A 22,048-nucleotide genomic window follows, 5' to 3' on the forward strand; every position below is an offset into this window, starting at 1 on the left:
TTTACTACAGAAGAATTACAATGTGTGTTGAACGAGAGTCCCGTCCTCCCAGGCCGTTGGCCTGTTGTAAGATCAGTTAGGGTCAAAGTAGTGGAATGGGGTGGTGATTTGTATTTTTATGAAATAGTGGTATATAGGTGTAGGGTTAGTTGGTGGTGCAATGTTTTCCTTTTCCCATTTCCTTTTAATTTTTTTATCACAAAATATTACGTTATCGACCACACACTACCGCACAGTAGGTGGCGGCATGCACAAACAAAATGTTTGAACGCCATGACACCAAAGAATAAGAAGTAAACGGACCGGACGTGTACAGTGACCAAGGACCGTTTCCACGTTAGTGTTTTTATAAATTACTTGTTATTTAGACGTTTATTAACACACTGGATCTCAAAATATGACTAATTTACTGCACAGAGTCACATACTTACCCCAGGTAGTCTTTAATTCGCGTTGGAGACAGAACTTGGTTGATATATTATCTAGGTAACGCTAACTAGCTGCTAACTGTAACGTTATGGTTTTTCACACTCAAATAGCCTCCATCATGGAGGTGCTAGCGAGTGCAGCCGTGGCAGATATATGTAAACTTGTAGACGACGACTATGCAGTGTTTCGTTTGGAAATAACTCAAAGCCAGAAAGAAAACAGGGCATTGCGGAGGAAACTACAGTTACTGGAACTTAAGGTGGCAAGGGAGCGCGCAGAGAGGACAACGCAAGAGCGCATTCTCGCTAGTCGTCCCAGAAGTGTCAAGATCCTCGACCGATATGGTGGAATGGAAAGAGGTACATTTTGCATTAGGAGAGACTACTCCCCCCTGCGCATGTGTGACTTTAGATGCGTTAACCACATATGGTTAACCAGAATTGGGTCTTGGTCTCTGTTTTACGGTAGTATACAATAATTCCCCTAATTACTTAGCCATTTTGCACAAAGACACTATCATATTCTAAACATATTCTTGATTTACTGCATTTCCTATTATTTCCTAATTGAAAACATTATGATGCATGGAACATAATCGATCAATACATAGTATATCAATAAGTTATGCAAAGTGTTACCTTACATCCTTGCCAATTCTAGACTGTCAAAACTGTCAATAGTGTACAATATAGCGTTGAGCATTGACAGTACCTAACCTAACCACCTCTTTCCCCCAAATCACTTTCTCAGGTGAAGGACATCTCACTGGAGGCCACAGGAGCTTTGTGAAGCCAGCGGGAGACAATACATGGAGTGATGACCAACCAATCACTGTTGATGAGGAGAGTGGAACCTCAACCCAGCATGTTATCGTGATAGAGGTTAGTGTAATAATATTACATCAGAATTACAGTACATCAAATGTGTTCCGTTTATTTCAGAAAGGCTCCCCTCAGCTATTCACTTTCTTACATGTACATACTTATTCATCTGCGATAGGGGAGCTTGTGAGACATCCCTATGACATTGTTATCCAATTCAACTCATGTACCGGTAATAACCTCCTCTCTTCTTGTGTCAGTCTGCAGATGCCAAGGCTGCAGGTCCTGGGGTCAAGCAGGAGAGGACTGAAGGAGTGGAGGACCCACGGCACAGCAGAGACATCCAGACTGGTGTGGCTGTAGCCATGGAGGAACCCACCACCACCCCAGCGCAGCCCAGCTCCCGACGCAGAATCACGGAGGTCAGTGGAACGCTGAACGCCATCCTCAAGTCAGAGACAGAGACTTTAACTGTGACACAAAGGCTTTTACACACAGGATCTGACGACAGGTCAGACCCAGAGACACTGGGGCTGGGGAGACTGGGCTGTCCTCCTGCTCCCGGCTCAGAGTATTTACTTTACGGTAACCGAAGCCCGGTTCATTCCCATCGGAACTCAGGTGACCCGTTAGAAACTGGCAATGATCTATCTTGTTCTTACGCTACAGAGATCGACCCTGGCAACATATCCTTAGATTTAGAGACACAGGCTGATCCATCCAGAGGGGACTGGAACCGGTACAGTAGTAGTGTATACTCTGAAGGGTGCATAGATAAGAAAGGGGAAGGTCTGGTTGTAGATGAGGTAACTGTGAAAGTGGAGGGCGACATTCCTCCTAGTCACCTAGGAGATGGACTCTCACAGGGCAGAGATTTCTTAGATTACAGTTTAGAGACAAATCTAAATGTTGCGACCCACTCTCCTTTACACGTGCTCAGGGATTGCAACCCAGTCTCCACGTTGATGGCGCCTTCCAATTTACAAGACCGCGTCCTTTTCGATCAGGTATTGAACTCAAACAACAGGGCTACAGCTCATGCCCAGGGAGGGGGAGCCACATCAGGCAATAGTAAAGAGAAACGGTTCCTCTGTATGTTCTGTAACAAAGGCTTCAGCTGCACCCAGAAGGTAGAGATCCACCAGAGGGTCCACACAGGGGTGAAACCCTTCAGCTGTACTCAGTGTCACATGCACTTTGCCCAGGCTGGCCACCTGAAGAGGCACCAGAGGGTCCACACAGGGGTGAAACCCTTCAGCTGTACCCAGTGTCAAATGCGCTTCGCTCAGGCTGGTGACCTGAAGAGGCACCAGAGGGTCCACACAGGGGAGAAACCCTTCAGCTGCCCCCAGTGTGAGAAGAGGTTCTCCCGCCAGCACCAGCTGAAGATGCACCTGAAGGTCCACACAGGAGAGAGGTCGTTCGCCTGAAGGCATATATAGATTCCTGGGTAGAATATTGCATCTAGACATTGTGTGATATATAAGGCATACATATACAGTGGGGAGAACAAGTATTTGATACACTACCGATTTTGCAGGTTTTCCTACTTATAAAGCATGTAGAGGTCTGTAATTTTTATCGTAGGTACACTTCAACTGTGAGAGACGGAATCTAAAACCAAAATCCAGAAAATCACATTGTATGATTTTTAAGTAATTAATTTGCATTTTATTGCATGACATAAGTATTTGATCACCTAACAACCAGTAAGAATTCCGGCTCTCACAGACCTGTTAGTTTTTCTTTAAGAAGCCCTCCTGTTCTCCACTCATTACCTGTATTAACTGCACCTGTTTGAACTCGTTACCTGTATAAAAGACCTTTCCACACACTAAATCAAACAGACTCCAACCTCTCCACAATGGCCAAGACCAGAGAGCTGTGTAAGGACATCAGGGATAAAATTGTAGACCTGCACAAGGCTGGGATGGGCTACAGGACAATAGGCAAGCAGCTTGGGCAAGCAGCTTGGTGAGAACGCAATTATTAGAAAATGGAAGAAGTTCAAGATGACGGTCAATCACCCTCGGTCTAGGGCTCCATGCAAGATCTCACCTCGTGGGGCATCAATGATCATGAGGAAGGTGAGGGATCAGCCCAGAACTACACGGCAGGACCTGGTCAATCACCTGAAGAGAGCTGGGACCACAGTCTCAAAGAAAACCATTAGTAACACACTACGCCGTCATGGATTAAAATCCTGCAGCGCACGCAATTCCCCCTGCTCAAGCCAACGCATGTCCAGGCCCGTCTGAAGTTTGCCAATGACCATCTGGATGATCCAGAGGAGGAATGGGAGAAGGTCATGTGGTCTGATGAGACACAAATAGAGCTTTTTGGTCTAAACTCCACTCGCCGTGTTTGGAGAAAGAAGGATGAGTACAACCCCAAGAACACCATCCCAACCGTGAAGCATGGAGGTGGAAACATCATTCTTTGGGGATGCTTTTCTGCATAGGGGACAGGACGACTGCACCGTATTGAGGGGAGGATGGATGGGACCATGTATCGCGAGATCTTGGCCAACAACCTCCTTCCCTCAGTAAGAGCATTGAAGATGGGTCGTGGCTGGGTCTTCCAGCATGACAACGACCCGAAACACACAGCCAGGGCAACTAAGGAGTGGCTCCGTAAGAAGCATCTCAAGGTCCTGGAGTGGCCTAGCCAGTCTCCAGACCTGAACCCAATAGAAAATCTTTGGAGGGAGCTGAAAGTCCGCATTGCCCAGCGACAGCCCCGAAACCTGAAGGATCTGGAGAAAGTCTGTATGGAGGAGTGGGCCAAAATCCCTGCTGCAGTGTGTGCAAACCTGGTCAAGACCTACAGGAAACGTATGATCTCTGTAATTGCAAACAAAGGTTTCTGTACCAAATATTAAGTTCTGCTTTTCTGATGTATCAAATACTTATGTCATGCAATAAAATGCAAATAAATTACTTAAAAATTATACAATGTGATTTTCTGGATTTTTGTTTTAGATTCCGTCTCTCACAGTTTTTGTGTACCTATGATAAAAATTACAGACCTCTACATGCTTTGTAAGTAGTAAAACCTGCAAAATCGGCAGTGTATCAAATACTTGTTCTCCCCACTGTACACACACATACACTACCGTTCAAAAGTTTGGGGTCACTTAGAAATTTCATTTTTTTTTGAATTTCTTTAATTAGTGCTGTAAATGGCTAGTGTACCGGGGCCTCCCATTCCTATTTATATTCTGGTTAGAGCCAGTTTGCGTTATTCTGTGAAGGGAGTAGTCCACAGCGTTGTACGAGATCTTCAGTTTATTGGCAATTTCTCGCATGGAATAGCCTTCATTTCTCAGAACAAGAATAGACTGACAAGTTTCAGAAGAAAGTTATTTGTTTCTGGCCATTTTGAGCCTGTAATTGAACCCACATGATGCTCCAGATACTCAACTAGTCTCAAGAAGGCCAGTTTTATTGCCTCTTTAATCAGCACAACAGTTTTCAGCTGTGCTAACATAATTGCAAAAGGGTTTTCTAATGATCAATTAGCCTTTTAAAATGATAAACTTGGATTAGCAAACACAACGTGCCATTGGAACACAGGACTGATGGTTGCTGATAATGGGCCTCTGTACGCCTATGTAGATATTCCATTAAAAATCAGCCGTTTCCAGCTACAATAGCCATTTACAACATTAACAATGTCTACACTGTATTTCTGACCAATTTGAAGTCATTCTTTCAAAAACAAGGACATTTCTAAGTAACCCCAAACTTTTGAACGGTAGTGTGTGTGTGTGTGTGTGTATGTATATATATATATATATATATATATATATGTGTGTATATGTATATATGTATATATATATATGTATATATGTGTGTATTTGTTTTATTATAAAGGGCGCATTTGAAAAAAAGACCTAGGTCTCAATATGTCCTCCCTGTAAAAAATAAAGGTTAAATAGAAAGAATTACTCGGACACAACCTACAGAAAATTGGGTCCCGCTTTAAATGACTTTCAGCTTATAAAGGCTTCATAAAGCCTTCATAAACACTACATAAATGTGCTACAAATCTATAACCGTAAATCATGCTTTATAAAGGGTTCATAAATGTGGCATAACTGTGACATAACCCACTGTCAAATATGACAAACATGTGCTTTATATAGGGTGGCATAATCACTGCTTAATAAAGGCCTTATAAATCATTAAATTGAGGCTTCACAAAGCATTTATAACCCCGTCATGCATCTTGCTAGTGCATTGCAACAGCAGGATATTGGGTTCAATTCCCGGGACCACCCATATGTAAAAATGTATTCATACATGACTAAGTTGCTTTGGATAAAAGTGTCTGCTAAATTGTACATATTATATTTCACTAAAACATTTCTAGGATGGCCCAACCTCTTTCCCTCTTGGGTGCATAGTCAATATTGGACCTGACCTCAACTTCCCCCAAAATGCTGTGCTTCAGGATGACACACACTCTAAAGTGCAGTCATACACAGCAAAAAAAACGTTGTTTTAATTTTTTACCTACTTCCGTTTTTTTTTTACCAAATTCCGTTTTCTTGGTTTTGTTTTTCCAGATTTCAGATTTCCCCCATCTTTTCTGGCTTACCCCAGTTTTCACTTTTGTTTGTAGAAAAACAACAAAACTGGATTATCTGTGTTCACAGCTATGCTTAAACCACATCAGGTGATGACTTTTCATGTCTGGGAAAAATTTAAGTAACTTTATTTTTGAGTGTAGTTGCCCATTAATTCAGTGAGCATGCCCTGCACCATTGTTTGGTTAGCAGGTTTTCTGTAGTGCAGTAAGTGCACATGTGATGCGATTCGGCTGCCAATGGAATGGGTGGAGTAAAAGGCCATCAACACTCCATATTATTCAGAAATGACACCATACAGTGCATTCGGAAAGTATTCAAACCCCTTGACTTTTTCCACATTTTGTTAGGTTACAGCCTTATTCTAAAATTGATTAAATACATGTTTTTCCTCATCAATCTACACACACAATACCCCATAATGACAAAGCGAAAACAGGTTTTTATAAATTGTTGATATTTATTACAAATAAAAAATAGAAATACCCAGAGCTTTTACTATGAGACTCGAAATTGAGCTCAGATTTATCCTGTTTCCATTGATTTACATTTACATTTACATTTTAGTCATTTAGCAGACGCTCTTATCCAGAGCGACTTACAGTTAGTGAATACATTTATTTATTTATTTTTCATACTGGCCCCCCGTGGAAATCGAACCCACAACCCTGGCGTTGCAAACGCCATGCTCTATCAACTGAGCTACATCCCTGCCGGCCATTCCCTCCCCTACCCTGGACGACGCTGGGCCAATTGTGCGCCGCCCATGAGTCTTGATCATCCTTGATGTTTCTTCAACTTGATTGGAGTCCACCTGTGGTAAATTCAATTGATTGGACATTATTTGGAAAGGTACACACCTGTCTATATAAAGTCCCACAGTTGACAGTGCATGTCAGAGCAAAAACCAAGCCATGAGGTCGAAGGAATTGTCTTTAGAGCTCCGAGACAGGATTGTGTCAATTTTAGAATAAGGCTGTAACGTAACAAAATGTGGAAAAAGTCAAGGGGTCTGAATACTTTTCGAATGCACTGTACATTCTACAGACCCTACTGAGTATTCTCTACAATACTTTTACTGCGGCACCCAGAATAGTTCTTGTTCTAAGCCAATATGTATTCCATATACAGTGATTCACATTGGGGGCATTTATTTGACCTTAATGCAAATGTCACTTAAATATGAATCATTGTTAATGTTTAGACAATTATTTTTCATATCATGAATGGTTATTGACACTTTTCTACTCTTACGTGGGGAACTTTTATTCTGAAAATCTCAAATTCCATGACCCAGAAGTACTTTTTAGTGTTGCTGACAATGACACTGATCATGTGATGAGTTCGCAAATCAAATGCCCACTTGTGCTGCCACTGGACAGCGAAAAACTAAGTTAACCTTACTTTGTCATTTAAATGAGTTTGTAGTTAAGTGTTGAGTTAGATTAAATACTGTAGCTACTACCTAAATCGTTATTTCCAATAATTTCGGTGACTTCACAGCAATTGCTAGCTAGCCTAAATGTATCCATGTCATGAGATTTGTAAATGAAAGAGGAATATAATAATACACATTTAATGGCGTTCCCATCTTCCCATTTAGAGTTTCTGGCGGAGCACAGAAATGCCCTTATCCAGATGGTGTGACAAAAGCATTTCCTAACGGATCTGCTAACTTTCTTTGTTGTTACTTTTAAGGTTGGAACCAACATGCAATACCTCCAGCAGGAAGAGAGGCACAAACCATTTGTCTGCCAGCTCACTGACAAGCTACACTATTCACAGCCCTGTGTAATGTTCAATGTAATCGCATTACAAGACCTTTTTAAACTTAATGTATTTATATTGTTTTTAAAATGTACAAATAAAAGGAAATGTATGGTTTAAACATGTTTATTTGTTTTAGCTGTTAGTGATAATTCCCTAAGTGTTAATACATTTGTGTTTACATCATTAAGCCTTTAATGTATGTGTTATAAATGACCAAAGGGGTCTGCCTTTTAAATTAAGTACAGCATCATGCGATAGAGAGTCTTTATGGATGTGTTATGAATGACCGAAGGTGTCTCACTTCAAATGAAGTATTACAGGACACTACATAAACTGTCAATAAATAGGTTATTTGCATTCTGCTGATTTATGAAGGTTCTCTCATGATCCACAGGTTACTGTAGGGCGTGAGAGGTATTTAAAATGGATTGATTGACCTGCAAATGTTGTGTGTATCAGAACCAAGACGATTTGGAGTAGTCCAACCTGACTACTGCACCAGGTATTACTATTCTGTTCCCATGCTGGAGACCAGGGCTTGATTACAGCCGGTTACAATGTTGCCAACAGCGGGGGAATGTGTCAAAGACCTGACTGGGCCCAGCACTGCATGGCTCGTTTTTGTTGTGCATGTTTGTGTACTGAGGAATGTGCAACTTGGTTCCAGAAGAAAGACACTTTCAGTTTATTTAGGTTGGGAGCTTTCATCAAGGTAAGTGTTGTTTGGTGTAACGTCGTACCCAGGCTATTGGACATACTGTATAAAAAATAAAAAATAAATTTAAAAAATGTATGCACTCACTAACTGTAAGTCGCTCTGGATAAGAGTGTCTGCTAAATGACTCAAATGTAAAAAATGTAAATACTGTATAAGCATGGGATATCAACCATTCAAAGTTGGCCTTAGTGGGAGTTATCATAGAATTCTATAGGAGTGACCTTACTGAGTAAAAAGTATTTGTCATCGTCATTAAACACAAGTCACAGTCTCGGTACTGGTACCCCCTGTATATATATCCTCATTATTGTTATGTAATTTTCTTGTGTTACTTTTTATTGTATTTTTTACTTTATTTATTCTTAACTCTATTTATTGAACTGCATTGTTGGTTAAGGGCGTGTAAGTAAGCATTTCACGGTAAGGTCTACACCTGTTGTAATCGGCGCATGTGACAAATAAAATGTGATTTGATTTGATAATTATGGCTAACCCTGCCCATTTCCACAATTGATCTTCTTAAAATGTGATTTTAAATCTAACCCTAACTAATGATGGCCAAGTTTGATGCGTTGGTCCACCATACTTTCGGCACATTTGGGCGGAAGTGTCTGGGAACTAGAGTAGGTGTAACATGATATCACATTAGAGCGTATGCCATCCTTAAGGACAACATGTCACTCTTTATAAAGCACATGTTTATATCATATTTGACATAGTGGGTTATGTCACATTTGACATGGGTGATTATGTCACACGGTTATGCCACATTTATTAACCCTTTATAAAGAATGACATACGGTTATAGATGCTTTGTAACACATGTAGTGCTTATGAAGGCATTATGAAGGCTTTATGAAGCCATTATAAGCTGAACGTCATTTAAAGCGGGACCGAAAATTGTGTAGGGTGCAATATGTATGTCCAAAATGAAAATAAAGTTTGGATTTAAGCTTATTGGGCACTCTTTAAAGGGCTGCAAAATTAGCAGCAAATTCCTCTGGGTGTAAACTGTGGATTTGAAACTAAAGTGCCCCTGAATAGAATGGATCCCCCTTTTACTGCATACAGACAATAATGTAAGGTGCAATCAATTATAGGAGTATGTCACACACAAAAAACATTGTTGACCATTTAGGATTGAAAAAATAAAATAAAATAAAAATATCTTATAGAAATAGTTGTAATTATTGCTTGTATGATAACTAGTATAAAATACGATAATTCTGCACATTTTCCTTTTCCAACATTTTCGCCCTAATTATTAATTTACAAAGTAACAGGAAGGGACACCTATTCTGAAGGATTCCAAAAATCCGTGACCTGGAAGTACTTAGCTAGTTATTCTTGCCTGCTTCACAGTGATAAGAACAACGTCCACATTAACGTTTTTATTGTTGTGATTTAGACGCTTGTTAACACCCTGGAACTCAAAATATGACTAAATTAACTGCACCGCATCACATACTTACCCCAGGTCATCTTTAATTCGCGTTGGAGAGAGTGTTTGGTTGTTATCTAGGCAACGCTAACTAGCTGCTAACAATGGCTAACTGTATGATTTTTCACACTCAAATAGCCTCCATCATGGAGGTGTTAGCGAATGCAGCCGTGGCAGAGATCTGTAAACTCGTAGACGACGACTATGCAGTGTTTCGTTTGGAAATAACTCAAAGCCAGAAAGAAAACAGGACATTGCGGAGGAAACTACTGGAACTGAAGGTGGCACGGGAGCGCGCAGAGAGGACAAGTCGAGAGCGCGTCTTCGCCAGTCGTCCCAGTAGTGTGAAGATCCTCGACCGATACAGAGGATTGGCAAGAGGTATATTTTGCAGGAGGACGAGGGTGCGCTGCCTGATTTTAACTAACCTCACCTAGTATTGGCAATACTATCTTCGTCCTCGATTTGTGGAAACAGGAGTCTCATAAAATATATGTGTCCAGTTGCAGGGGGTCCGTTTTATTTTAAAAAACTGAACATTTTCTAAATTAAATCTAGTTTTTGGTCCATGAAGTAACCTAGACAGGTGTCTGTCATTATGACATTAGACAGTTTGGGGTGGACTCACCTGTCTCAATCAATGGTGGAGTTCATTTTGCCCTGGTAAGTGGAGATTAATTTAAGGACATGTAAGGTCTAAAATGGCCAAACTCCGCCTACCCGGGGCATTCAGAAAGAACTCGACCAGTGAGCGAAGATTTGAAAAAGACAGGATGGCGGTTGGATTAGTTCATGGACCGAAAAAAATATTAATTTTAATAACGTTGCATTTTCTAAATTCAAACGGACCCCCTGCAACTGGATAGACATTTTATGAGACTCCTGTTACCACGAATCGAGGATGAAGATTGTATCGTCAATACCAGGTCAGTTGAAAAATCTCTGGCTACGTTTTGTATAGCCACACCTGTAACTACCAGTACAATGGATACCAAAATGTTTTGGTTAAATCACATTATCCGGTGTTACAATCTGTAGCTACCTCTGCACATGTGTTCAGATGTTTTATTCAGAATTGGATCTTGGTCAGTTTTTGGATAGTATGCAGTAATTCCCCTAATTACTTAGCTATCTTGCACAAAGACACTATCATATTCTAACCAGATTCTTGATTTACTGCATTTCTTATTATTTACTCAATTAAAACAATGTGATGCATGTAACATAATCAACAAATAGTTTATCAAGAAGTTATGAGAAGTGTTACCTTACATCAGGGTTCTTCAATTCCGGTCCTGGAGGGCCGAAACACTTCTGTTTTTTATTTCTACCTGGTAGTTAATTGCGCTCACCTGGTGTCCCAGGTCTGAATTAGCCCCTGATTAGAAGGAGAGGATGAAAAACAGAGGTGTTTCGGCCCTCCAGGACCGGAATTGAAGAACCCTGCCTTACATCCTTGCCAATTCTGGACAGTGTCAATAGTGTACAATATAGTGTTGAGCATTGGCAGTACCTAACCTAACCACCTCTTTTCCCCCAATCACTCTCTCAGGTGAAGGACATCTCACTGGAGGCCACAGGAGCTTTGTGAAGCCAACGGGACACAATACATGGAGAGAAGACCAACCAATCACTGTTGATGAGGGGAGTGGAACCTCAACCCAGCATGTTATGGTGATAGAGGTTAGTGTAATAGTGTTGTATTTATAATTGAATTACAGTTCCTTTGTAAATCAACTGTGTCCCGTTTATTTCAGAAAGGCTCCCCTCAGCTATTCACTTGCTTACATGTACATCCTTATTTATCTGCCATAGGGGAGCTTGTGAGACCCTACGACAACTCAACTCACGTACCGGTAATAACCTCCTCTCGTCTTGTCAGTCTACAGATGCAGAGGCTGCAGGTCCTGGGGTCAAGCAGGAGAGGTCTGAAGGAGAGGAGGACCCACGGAACAGCAGAGACATTCATTCTGGAGCGGATGGAGCGCACCTTGAAGCCACGGAGGACCCCACCCCCGCCTCAGTGCAACCCAGGACCCGACGCAGCATCACGGAGGTCAGTGGAACGCCGAATGCCATCCTGAAGTCAGAGACAGACACCAAGACTTTAACTGTAACACACAGGCTCTTACACACAGAATCTGACCACAGATCAGACCAAGAGAGACTGGGGCTGGGGAGACTGGGCTGTCCTCCTGCTCCCAGCTCAGAGTATTTACCGGTATTTCACCAGAGCCAGAGGACGGTTCATTCCCATGGTGATAGTGATGTGTTAGACACTGGCGGTGATGATCCGTCTTGTTCTTACACTACAGAGATGGACCCTGGCAACATATCCTTGGGTTTAGAGACACAGACTGATCTGTCTAGAGGGGACTGGAACCAGTACAGTAGTAGTCTATACTCTGATGGGCATCTAGATAAGAAAGGGGAAGATCGGGTCATAGAGGAAGTGAAAGTGGAGGGTGACGGTCCTCCCACATGGAATGCAGATAGTCACCTAGGAGACGGACACTCACAGGGCAGATATTTCTTAGATTACAGGGGAAGCTTAGAGACAAATCCAATTCTAGAAACCCACTCCCCTTTACACTCGTTCAGGGATCGCGACCCAGTGTCCACCTCGATGGGGCATTCCGATTCAAACGGCCGCAATCTTTTCGATCAGGTATTGAAATCAAACGACAGGGCTAGAGCCCAGGCTCCGGGAGGGGGAGCAACATCAGGCAATAGTAGAGAGAAACGGTTCCTCTGCATGTTCTGTAACAAAGGCTTCAGCTGCTCCCAGAAGGTGGAGATCCACCAGAGGGTCCACACAGGGGTGAAACCCTACAGCTGCCCCCAGTGTCACATGCGCTTCACCCAGGCTGGTGACCTGAAGAGGCACCAGAGGGTCCACACAGGGGAGAAACCATACAGCTGTACCCAGTGTCACATGCGCTTCACCCAGGCTGGCAGCCTGAAGAGGCACCTGAAGGTCCACACGGGAGAAAGGCCGTTCGCCTGTACACATTGCGGGAAGAAGTTCTCAGAGAGGACCTACCTCAGGATACACCAGCAGAAAAAACATTCCACTCTATAAAATGGAAACCATTATACTTTATAGCTTATTACATCAAACCCTGCATTAAAGACAAAGGTGAATTTTCATTGTCGTCAGCAGAAAAGATCCACAGATGCATTTGGAATAATGAGATTAACAGATTTCAGTGTTGAATATTCCTGGTTAGAGTATTGCATCCAGACATTGTGTGATACAGTATATAAGTCACATATAAGCCTAAAAAGTCTGTTACATATTGTTTGTACTGTGTAGGCTATATAATATTCACAAATGCCTGTTTCATTACTTCCATTGAACTACTTCATTTTTTTCCCAAGACACTTTTAAAGTGAAAATTTAAGCAGTATCAAGTTCATGATTATTTTTATGGTGTATTTAAAACGTGTTTATGTTCAATAGAATGAAAAGTCCCATTTTGTGTTTAAGACTTGATTGAGACTCTCTTTAGTATACATCACATCTGATCTCACCCCATTCTGCATACACCAGACAGTGCTTTATAACCAATATACACTTACTAAATATACCTACACATACCCACACACTAACAAACACCTACTGTACATGTCACAATAGTTTAGTCAGGTTTGTCTGATGACTTGGATTTATCATAGTGGACTTATATTTACCACTGTGTAACTACAGTATAGGACTCAAACGCAGTGGGGATGGGTAAACACTCCGGGGCCATACTTGCAAAAATTAGAAAAAGTTTAAATTTAAGAATCAACCCATTAAAATCGTTGACGTAGTGGCACGTGATCAAAGGGTTCAGGTTAGCTGTTTCCATTACATAAACTTGCACATTTAGTCCAATGCTAATCTCCCCAGGTGGCCGTGATTATTTCCTGTAACAAATTCTGTATCTACAAATTAAAATCGTCAACGTAGTTGGACGTGTTCCAACACTTGTTCATGGAAGCGTCCTTAACAGAAGTATAACAGCACGTACTGATAATGAAAATAACTGCATCACGTGTATTTGACTGACTGGTCAAATTGCTTTCTGTGTAGAGTGCCTGGCTCCATGTAATTGTCGCAGATTGTGGTAAGGGTTCGAATCTCACATTCGTTTTTACCCCCTTTGAAATTCGATTTATTTTGTGTTAATAAGGGACGTAGCCAACAGCTTGAAAATTAAGATTAAGAATGAATTTAATAAGGAGCTACTTTTTTCTTTAGCCTTGCAGACAAACACACTGCTATGGCCTAATAATCATATTACATAGGCTATATTATATGGATGTGTACACCTAAATGTATGCCTACAATGTTTTGTATGCATTTTTATAATCATCTACATCGTCACATATGCGTTATTTGACTCGAGGACGAGCATTACAAAGTGTTATAGATTAGGATTACAGGTTGCACTCTCACTATCATCCTACAGATGGCAGTATTGTAGTTATTTTAAATAGGTTTGTGAGTCCGGACTCGAACCCAGGCTTAGCCTACTGTATGTAAAAGATTCCAAATCGACGGTCTTAATGGAGGAAGACACTTGTCTATATCAGATGGTGAATTACTTATATTTGACAAAGTCATCTAACTCTCTTTTTCTCATATTCTGTACTATAGGAACTCCGATCAACAGTAGAGCTAAAGCCTACATTCATTCACATCATATAGTGTCCTCCTTATGCTATAACTTATTAATGCATATGGGATTTTGTATGGTTCAATTCACTTCGACAATGTGAGTTGGGCTATAGACCTACATAAATAAAAATTAATCACTGCTGGAACCCTCTCATGTGAAATCCATGATTTCAATGTAAAAATGCAGACCGATACATAGGCTACTGGCACCGCTACATAAATAATCAACGCTACTCTAGTATAGGCTATATTACATAGACGTGTAGGTTGACACTTACATGTACAATGTTATAAATGCATTATTATAATCATCCACTTCATCACATATGTGTGGACCAGCAGTGACAAAAATGCTTGAAGCGAGGGGTTCGAGAACCCGCGGTTAATGAACACGCTTTAGCTCTGTTTGCCACCTGGAAAGCAATGACTGTTTCAGTACATGACAGCTATTTGACAAGTCCATAAGGCTCTTCTACTTTTTTTTGTACGATAAACTTAAATGTTGTATAGACCTTTATCTTTTTTCCGTAAAAGCACATGGATGTATGTGAAACAGATAAAAATGTGGGACTTCAAAATACGAACATGTAACTTTAGTAAGTATCCTAGTCAAGGATGCGATGATCATGCAATATTGAGACAGACCAAGTGAAGAGGAACAAAAGTAAACCTTGAATTTGGAGGTTTAAATGTATCCCTCTGGTGGCCAAGTTGTCCTATTTAAAGAAATGCCATTGGTTTGTGGAGAAAAAGTTTAAGATCTTTGATAGGCTGATAAGGAATTTGTTACTGGAATAGGGCTAAATGTGCAAGCTTATGCAATGGGAACCGCTAACATGTAGCCTTTGTAAAGTGTTGGTCAACATGTAAACAGTTGGTCCCATGTTTCATGAGCTGAAATAAAAGATCACAGAAATTTTCCATACGCATAAAAAGCTTATTTCTCTCAAATTTTGTGCACAAATTAGTTTACATTCCTATTAGTGAGCCTTTCTCATTTGCCAAGATAATCCATCTACCTGACAGGTGTGGCATATCAAGAAGATGATTAAACAGCATGATCATTACACAGGTGCACCTTGTGCTGGGGACAATAAAAAGCCACTTTAAAATGTGCAGTTTTGTCACACAACACAATGCCACAGATGTTTTGAGTGAGCGTGCAATTGGCATGCTGACTGCAGGAATGTCCACCAGCGCTGTTGCCAGAGAATTGAATGTTAATTTCTCTACCATAAGCCACCTCCGTTTTAGAGAATTTGGCAATACATCTAACGGGCCTCACAACCAGAGACCACGTGTAACCACACCAGCCCAGGACCTCCACATCCGGCTTCTTCACCTGCGGTATCGTCTGAGACCAGCCACCCAAACAGCTGATGAAACTGTGGGTTTGCACAACCAAAGGATTTCTGCACAAACTGTCAGAAACCGTCTCAGGGAAGCTCATCTGCGTGCTCGTCGTCCTCACCAGGGTCTTGACCTGACAGCAGGTCGACGTCGTAACCGACTTCAGTGGGAAAATGCTCACCTTTGATGGCCACTAGCACACTGGAGAAGTGTGCTCTCCACCGATGAATCCTGGTTTCAACTGTACCGGGCAGATGGCAGACAGCATGTATGGCGTCGTATGGGCAAGCGGTTTGCTGGTGTAAACGTTGTGAACAGAGTGCCCCATGGTGGTGGGTTTATGGTGTGGGCAGGCATAAGCTACGGACAACGAACAAAACTGCATTTTATCAATGGCAATTTGAATGCAAAGAGATAACATAAGATCCTGAGGCCCATTGTTGTGCCATTCATCCGCCATCACCTCATGTTTCAGGATGATAATGCACGGCCCCATGTCGCAAGGATCTCTACACAATTCCTGGAAGCTGAAAATGTATCTTGTGACCAACAGATGCATATCTGTATTCCTAGTCATGTGATATCCGTAGATTAGGGCCTAATGAATTTATTTCAATTGACTGAAATATAAATGCAACATGTAACAATTTCAAAGATTTTACTGAGTTAGTTTATATAAGGAAATCATTCAATTGAAATAAATTCAGGCCCTAATCTATATGGATTTCACATGACTGGGAATACAGATATGCATCTGTTGGTCACAGACACATTTTCAGCTTCCAACGCAACAATTTCAAAGATTTTACTAAGTGTTTTGATAACTTTCAAATGTAGTAACAGGTCCATGTAGAATAAACAACCCTTTACATAATACCATAGAAGCAGTGTTCTGTTAATATAACAATGTGAACCTTTCATATTTGATTGTCATTCCCAGCCAATACAGATACTCTGTCTGGTGGTATTGGGGCTACCTTGGCAAACATGTCAGTGGTCATACCTTCATGTGTGGTGTCCTGTATACAACAGGAGTTCCCTGATCCTGGTGCAGAATACACAGGGTTCCTCCGTCCCCATGTTGACTGATACCATTCAATTCAATAATTTAAAAATACAATACAAGTAAAAGTTGTCTAGTAAAATGTTTATGCTGAATGCCAGGTCTCTCTCCATTCAGACACATCAGTATCAAGCCTGTCTGTCGGTCCGGGCTCCATCACATCATCTTGCAGGTCTCCATGTGTTGGCTCCATACATGTTTCTGTAAACACATACATACATAGTCACTGTTCTTTTACCAATGGCAGTTAGGATAGGTGATATCTGACACACAAACAGGTACTATGTTGAAGTTTGAACAGGTCAGATAAAACCTACCCAATTATGGTCTCCCCATCAAATGACTGAGGCTGCCGACTGGCAAAAGCATCTACAGTCCATCTGTAGAAATAGGCAGAGTTGAGTCAGAGTTTATCAGCAACAAATGGAATGAAAAGGGTGTTGCAAATGTACATTTCTGGTGTACTGTATTAGTAGTAATCCCCTTCAGTCCCACATTGTGGATGTGTTGAGTGCCAGGTCTCTCTCCATTCAGAGACGTCAGTATCAAGTCTGTCTGTCGTGTCCGGACTCCATCACATCATCTTGCAAGTCTCCAAGTGCTGGCTCCATAGCTGCATCTGTGAACACATACACAGTCACTGTTCTATTACCAATGGCAGTTAGGATAGGTGATATCTGACACACATATACTATGTTGAAGTTTAAACAGACTAAACCTACCTAATTCTGGTTTCCCCATCAACGACCGTTGGTGAGCAGGCAAGAGGTGAGGCTGGAGTTGAGGTCTTTGCCAGCGCCCAATTGATGGGCATGGCAGCATGGCCCCTCATCAAAGATACTTGTCGGTCAAACACAGAGCACTGATTACATTATCAATGGTGGTTAAGATTCACATGGTGGAACCAAACTGATCGCTGCATTCAACTTTCTATTTCAAGTTAAATAGAATGGTAAATGCAGCGATCAGGCTGGTTCCACCAGGCTAGGTTATGAAGGTGAATTGGTACAAAACTCAAAACTGTTTAGACCTTTGACCAGGTCAAATGTCACCAACCTGATTCGAGCGTTCTCCCTGTTCCATGTATAGGAATTCTCACAGCGAGGGCATGTCTGTGTGATGCTGAGGGTCCCCTTGCTGGTCTTCTCTATGTTGCATGTTCAGCTGCAAACTTGACATTTCTCGAACTGCTGCTGCAAGCAATCCTCATAAACAATGGACTTCCTCATCTTATGAGGTGGTGTTGAATGGGAGGGTCTGTGACAGGGTGATACAATAGACAGAATTGCATTTTGTTATAAAGGACAACGCTTTTTGATAATGTGCTTCAAACCAAAATTACTGTACTACTTGTATCTGATTGGCTGGGTAATTCACCTACTAGTTTATCAAACCGTGTATTTTTTAATACAACTTTTCATATACATTACCGTTGTTGATGAAGCCGTCTGTGTCATCAGGGCAGTAACTAGGTCGTCACTATTTACCACAGCCACAAAGTCATAAACTACGGCTATTTCTACAATTTATCTTCAAAACATTTGATTTTGAACGTAACCTTAACCCTAACCTTAATCACACTGCTAACCCTAAAGTAAGACCAACAATTTTTACGATATAGCCAATTTTGATGTGGCTGTGGAAAACCTAATTCTATGCTTTACAGATGTAGATTGACTAGCTAGATTCAATTCAGGCCTGTGACACCATTGCGGTTTGTTGCGCCTAGTTCATCGTATTTGTCAGACTCAGACATGAGTTAACTACCACCATAGCTGCATTCATTATTTAGTTTTACCCTTGACAATAACGTACAGAATACACTTGTATGAGTTACAACCTAACTTGCAAATCCGATTGATCAAATAACGTTAAATAACCAGTAGTGAGCTACCAACGAACTAAGTTGTAATGAGCTAGTTAGCTAACTTAGTTATCTAGCTAGCTATGCTAACAATAACTAAAACGTTAGCTAGCCTGCCTCGATAGCTAACATTATAGCTAGCTTGCCTCGCTTTATCAAAAGATAGCTACATAACCTGCAATAACGTTAACGTCGTTATGCCAGAGGTCATTATATTACAGTATCTCTGGCTATACTCACCACCACCGAACATTGCAGACTTGGAGACTGACGAACTCCAACCACCTTTCCGCATACTAGGGTCCTTCCGCAGGGCATGCAAACCATATAACTTTCGCTGTGGAGCCATGGTCAATCCATATAGCGCTTTTCAGTTTTAAACGGCGGTGATCCTTTGAACGCATTAGAGGCGATGAAACAACAGAGCCCCATTCTAAAAACGGGACGCGGAGGGGCAATTTGCACGTGGAGCTTGGCAAAAGTGGGGATGGGTTGTTGACATAATTGTAATCCAAAACCAACTTTCATTTACTCATTGTGATGGACTGGGTTCCAAACTCCGTTTTTGGCAACACTGACATTATGACCAAAATTGGTCTATTTACACTTTGTAGTCAATTTTGACACTAACATAAATGTTTGTGACTCATATCAATGGCACATAGGCCGTTTTCAATGGGATTAGTTGCTTTTTATGGGCAGTCGCATCTTTAAGATCTTTGATAGGCTGATATGGAAATTGTTACAGGAAATAATCAATGTTCCCAAGTATGGCCCCTTACATGTTGAAAGTGTGCTTATTACCTGTGTGTGCCTGTGTACATACCCGAGGGAGTGTATGTCTGTGTAATCTGTATCACCTCTCTCTTCCAGGAAGAGGGTCCAGAGGTGCTGCTGGTGAAGGAGGAGGGGTGTGAGGAGGGTCTGGGGAACCCTGAGGGAACCATGGTCATGGAGGACAACCAGACTACACCTCCTCCTGAACCCACAGAGGAACCAGCTGAGCAGCACAGGACCACACACAGTCTCACTGAGGTGAGCCCACTGTGAACTACTGTCTGTATGGTATTAGGTCAGGGTCCGGATCCACAAAGCATCTCAGAGCAGGAGTGCTGATCTAGGATCAGTTTTACCTTTTAGATCATAATGAATATAATTATATGGAAATATCCTAGAAATATCCAGCAATCCTACTCAGATTCTTTGTAGATACATTTACATTACATTTACATTTACATTTACATCATTTAGCAGACGCTCTTATCCAGAGCGACTTACAAATTGGTGCATTCAACTTATGATAGCCAGTGGGACAACCACTTTTTTCTTTTTTTTTTTATGGGGGGAGGGGGAAGAAGGATTACTTTATACTATTCCAGGTATAGATACAGGTCCAGGTATTGATTAATTTTGTCTTAAGTGTGGGACCATGCCTTTGAATTATCAAACCATTAAAGAGTGTCAATTAATCAAATTAACTAACATTCATAGCAATCCCTCATTGCCCAATCAGAAGATGCTCCATAGCTGGGTGCTCATATCAGATTTCTTGATCCAACATCCTCTCTCTCTGTATCTCTTACAAGTCAGTAGACATGGAGGATGGGAAGCCTGATCTGCTGCTGGTCAAAGAGGAGACAATAGAAGATGGACCAGAGAGCATTGATCTTCTGAGTGGACTAAAGATGGGGGAGCAAGGTAAGGGAGAAATACATATAGCCTACCTACAGTAATAGATCTTCAATGGGAATAGTGATGCGCCTGGCAATTTTTTTGTAAGAATTTTCTTCATTCATAAAATAAAATAAATACAACCTATGTTTACATCCAAAAACACACATTATAATGTATGAACTTGACCAGGTAATTGACAAAAAAACTCAATATGTAGAGTTTTCTCTGGCATGTTTGTAAAGTCTATTTTCTAACCTCTTCCTGCAGGTAATTGGCTGGAGGCTAACAGAGGAGACTGGGTGGCCAACTTGGATTCCCAGACCCAGACAGGTGCAGCCAAGGGCCCTGGGGACGACATCATAGAGCAGGCCAGGACCATAGGCGACGTAGTGGAGGTCAGTGGATGGGACAGCGTCCTCAACTCTGCGCTGCAGTACAATACTGTTAACCACAAACAGAAACAGACAGTCAAACACAAAACAACATCCGATCTTAGTCTCCATGACAACAGACTGGCTGAGACCAGGCCAAGGCGTAGATTTGGTCTGCAGGGACGGGGAGGTGTCCATATGCGGCGGGAGAGAACAGACACAGACTCGGCTAGCGATGCTCCGTCCTGCTCCTATAGTTGTGATTCAGAGAGACTGATGGTGCCTAAGGTTAACCCCCTGACAGGTGCTGCCTTCAGCCTGCCTTCAATAGGATCTATCAACTGGAACATGGACCCTGCGACAACACAGACACTCCCTGGCCTTCGTCCTCCTCACACTCTCCTAAAGTTAAACCAGACCTCAGACAATGCCAGTGCCTCAACACTTAATTGCTACACAAGCCCATTGACAAATGACAGTAGTAGAGACGGAATCAGTAAAGGTGGCAGCGCCAAAGAGAAGCGCTTCCCGTGTTCGTTCTGTTGGAAATCCTTCAGTTTCCCCATAGAGGTGGAGATCCACCAGAGGATGCACACAGGGGAGAAACCGTTCAGCTGCCACCTGTGCCGGGCCAGTTTCTCACACTCGTTCAACCTAAAGAGGCATCATAGGGTCCACACAGGGGAGAAACCATACAGCTGCCCCCAGTGTGAGAGGAGGTTCTCTCACCAGCACCAGCTGAAGAGGCACCTGAAGGTCCACACGGGAGAGAGGCCGTTTGCCTGTACGCATTGCGGGAAGAGGTTCTCAGAGAGGAGCAACCTCAGGATACACCAGCAGAAAATGCACACAGCCCATGTATAGATTATAGTGACATGTAATGTAGTACTAGTTAGTTTGTAGTTAATTCTGTTGGTTTTAGATGTAGTAGGGAACTGGATGAGGTGAACTGAGGAAAGAATGAATATGATGAGGCAGAGTAGATTATATGGTGATGGTTGGTGTGATGGTGTCTGTAAAAATGCTTCACTGATGAAGGTGACAAATATGTCCCTTTAGGTTGATACTGGTGTTTTATAGTGAGATAATGATAGTGCCTTAATTCACTTAACAAAGGTACATAACATCTGTGTAATGTAATGTAAAACCTTTTTCAAAGTATTCTAAAATTCATTTAATCAAAGTGAAGGTACCAGATTTACAGAAAATGTAAAGTCTTACCATAGTGAGAAAAGTTATTCTACATGTCACGTATCATTTTGTGCAATAAAAGTACTGTTCTTCACGTTA

At 41.7% G+C, this 22,048-nt stretch overlaps 2 protein-coding genes across 2 annotated transcripts; both read left to right on the forward strand.

Moving 5' to 3' along the window:
• Positions 1-348: 348 nt before the first annotated feature.
• Positions 349-2,680, forward strand: LOC311110413 (uncharacterized protein; the record flags this gene model as incomplete). Its single annotated transcript, XM_084188960.1, has 5 exons — positions 349-788; positions 1,180-1,310; positions 1,511-1,989; positions 2,191-2,482; positions 2,627-2,680. Exons 1-5 carry the CDS (start codon positions 518-520, stop codon positions 2,678-2,680), a joined length of 1,227 nt encoding a protein of 408 aa, XP_084045086.1. The 5' UTR covers positions 349-517.
• Positions 2,681-9,660: 6,980 nt separating this feature from the next.
• Positions 9,661-22,048, forward strand: LOC311110414 (uncharacterized protein). Its single transcript, XM_084188961.1, has 7 exons — positions 9,661-10,151; positions 11,323-11,453; positions 11,653-12,827; positions 15,691-15,736; positions 19,587-19,748; positions 20,300-20,411; positions 20,655-22,048. Exons 1-7 carry the CDS (start codon positions 9,875-9,877, stop codon positions 21,620-21,622), a joined length of 2,871 nt encoding a protein of 956 aa, XP_084045087.1. The 5' UTR covers positions 9,661-9,874; the 3' UTR covers positions 21,623-22,048.

The sequence above is a fragment of the Coregonus lavaretus genome, assembly GCF_964263955.1.
Source record: "Coregonus lavaretus genome assembly, contig: SUPER_35_unloc_5, whole genome shotgun sequence".
NCBI classification, from domain to species: Eukaryota; Metazoa; Chordata; class Actinopteri; order Salmoniformes; family Salmonidae; genus Coregonus; species Coregonus lavaretus.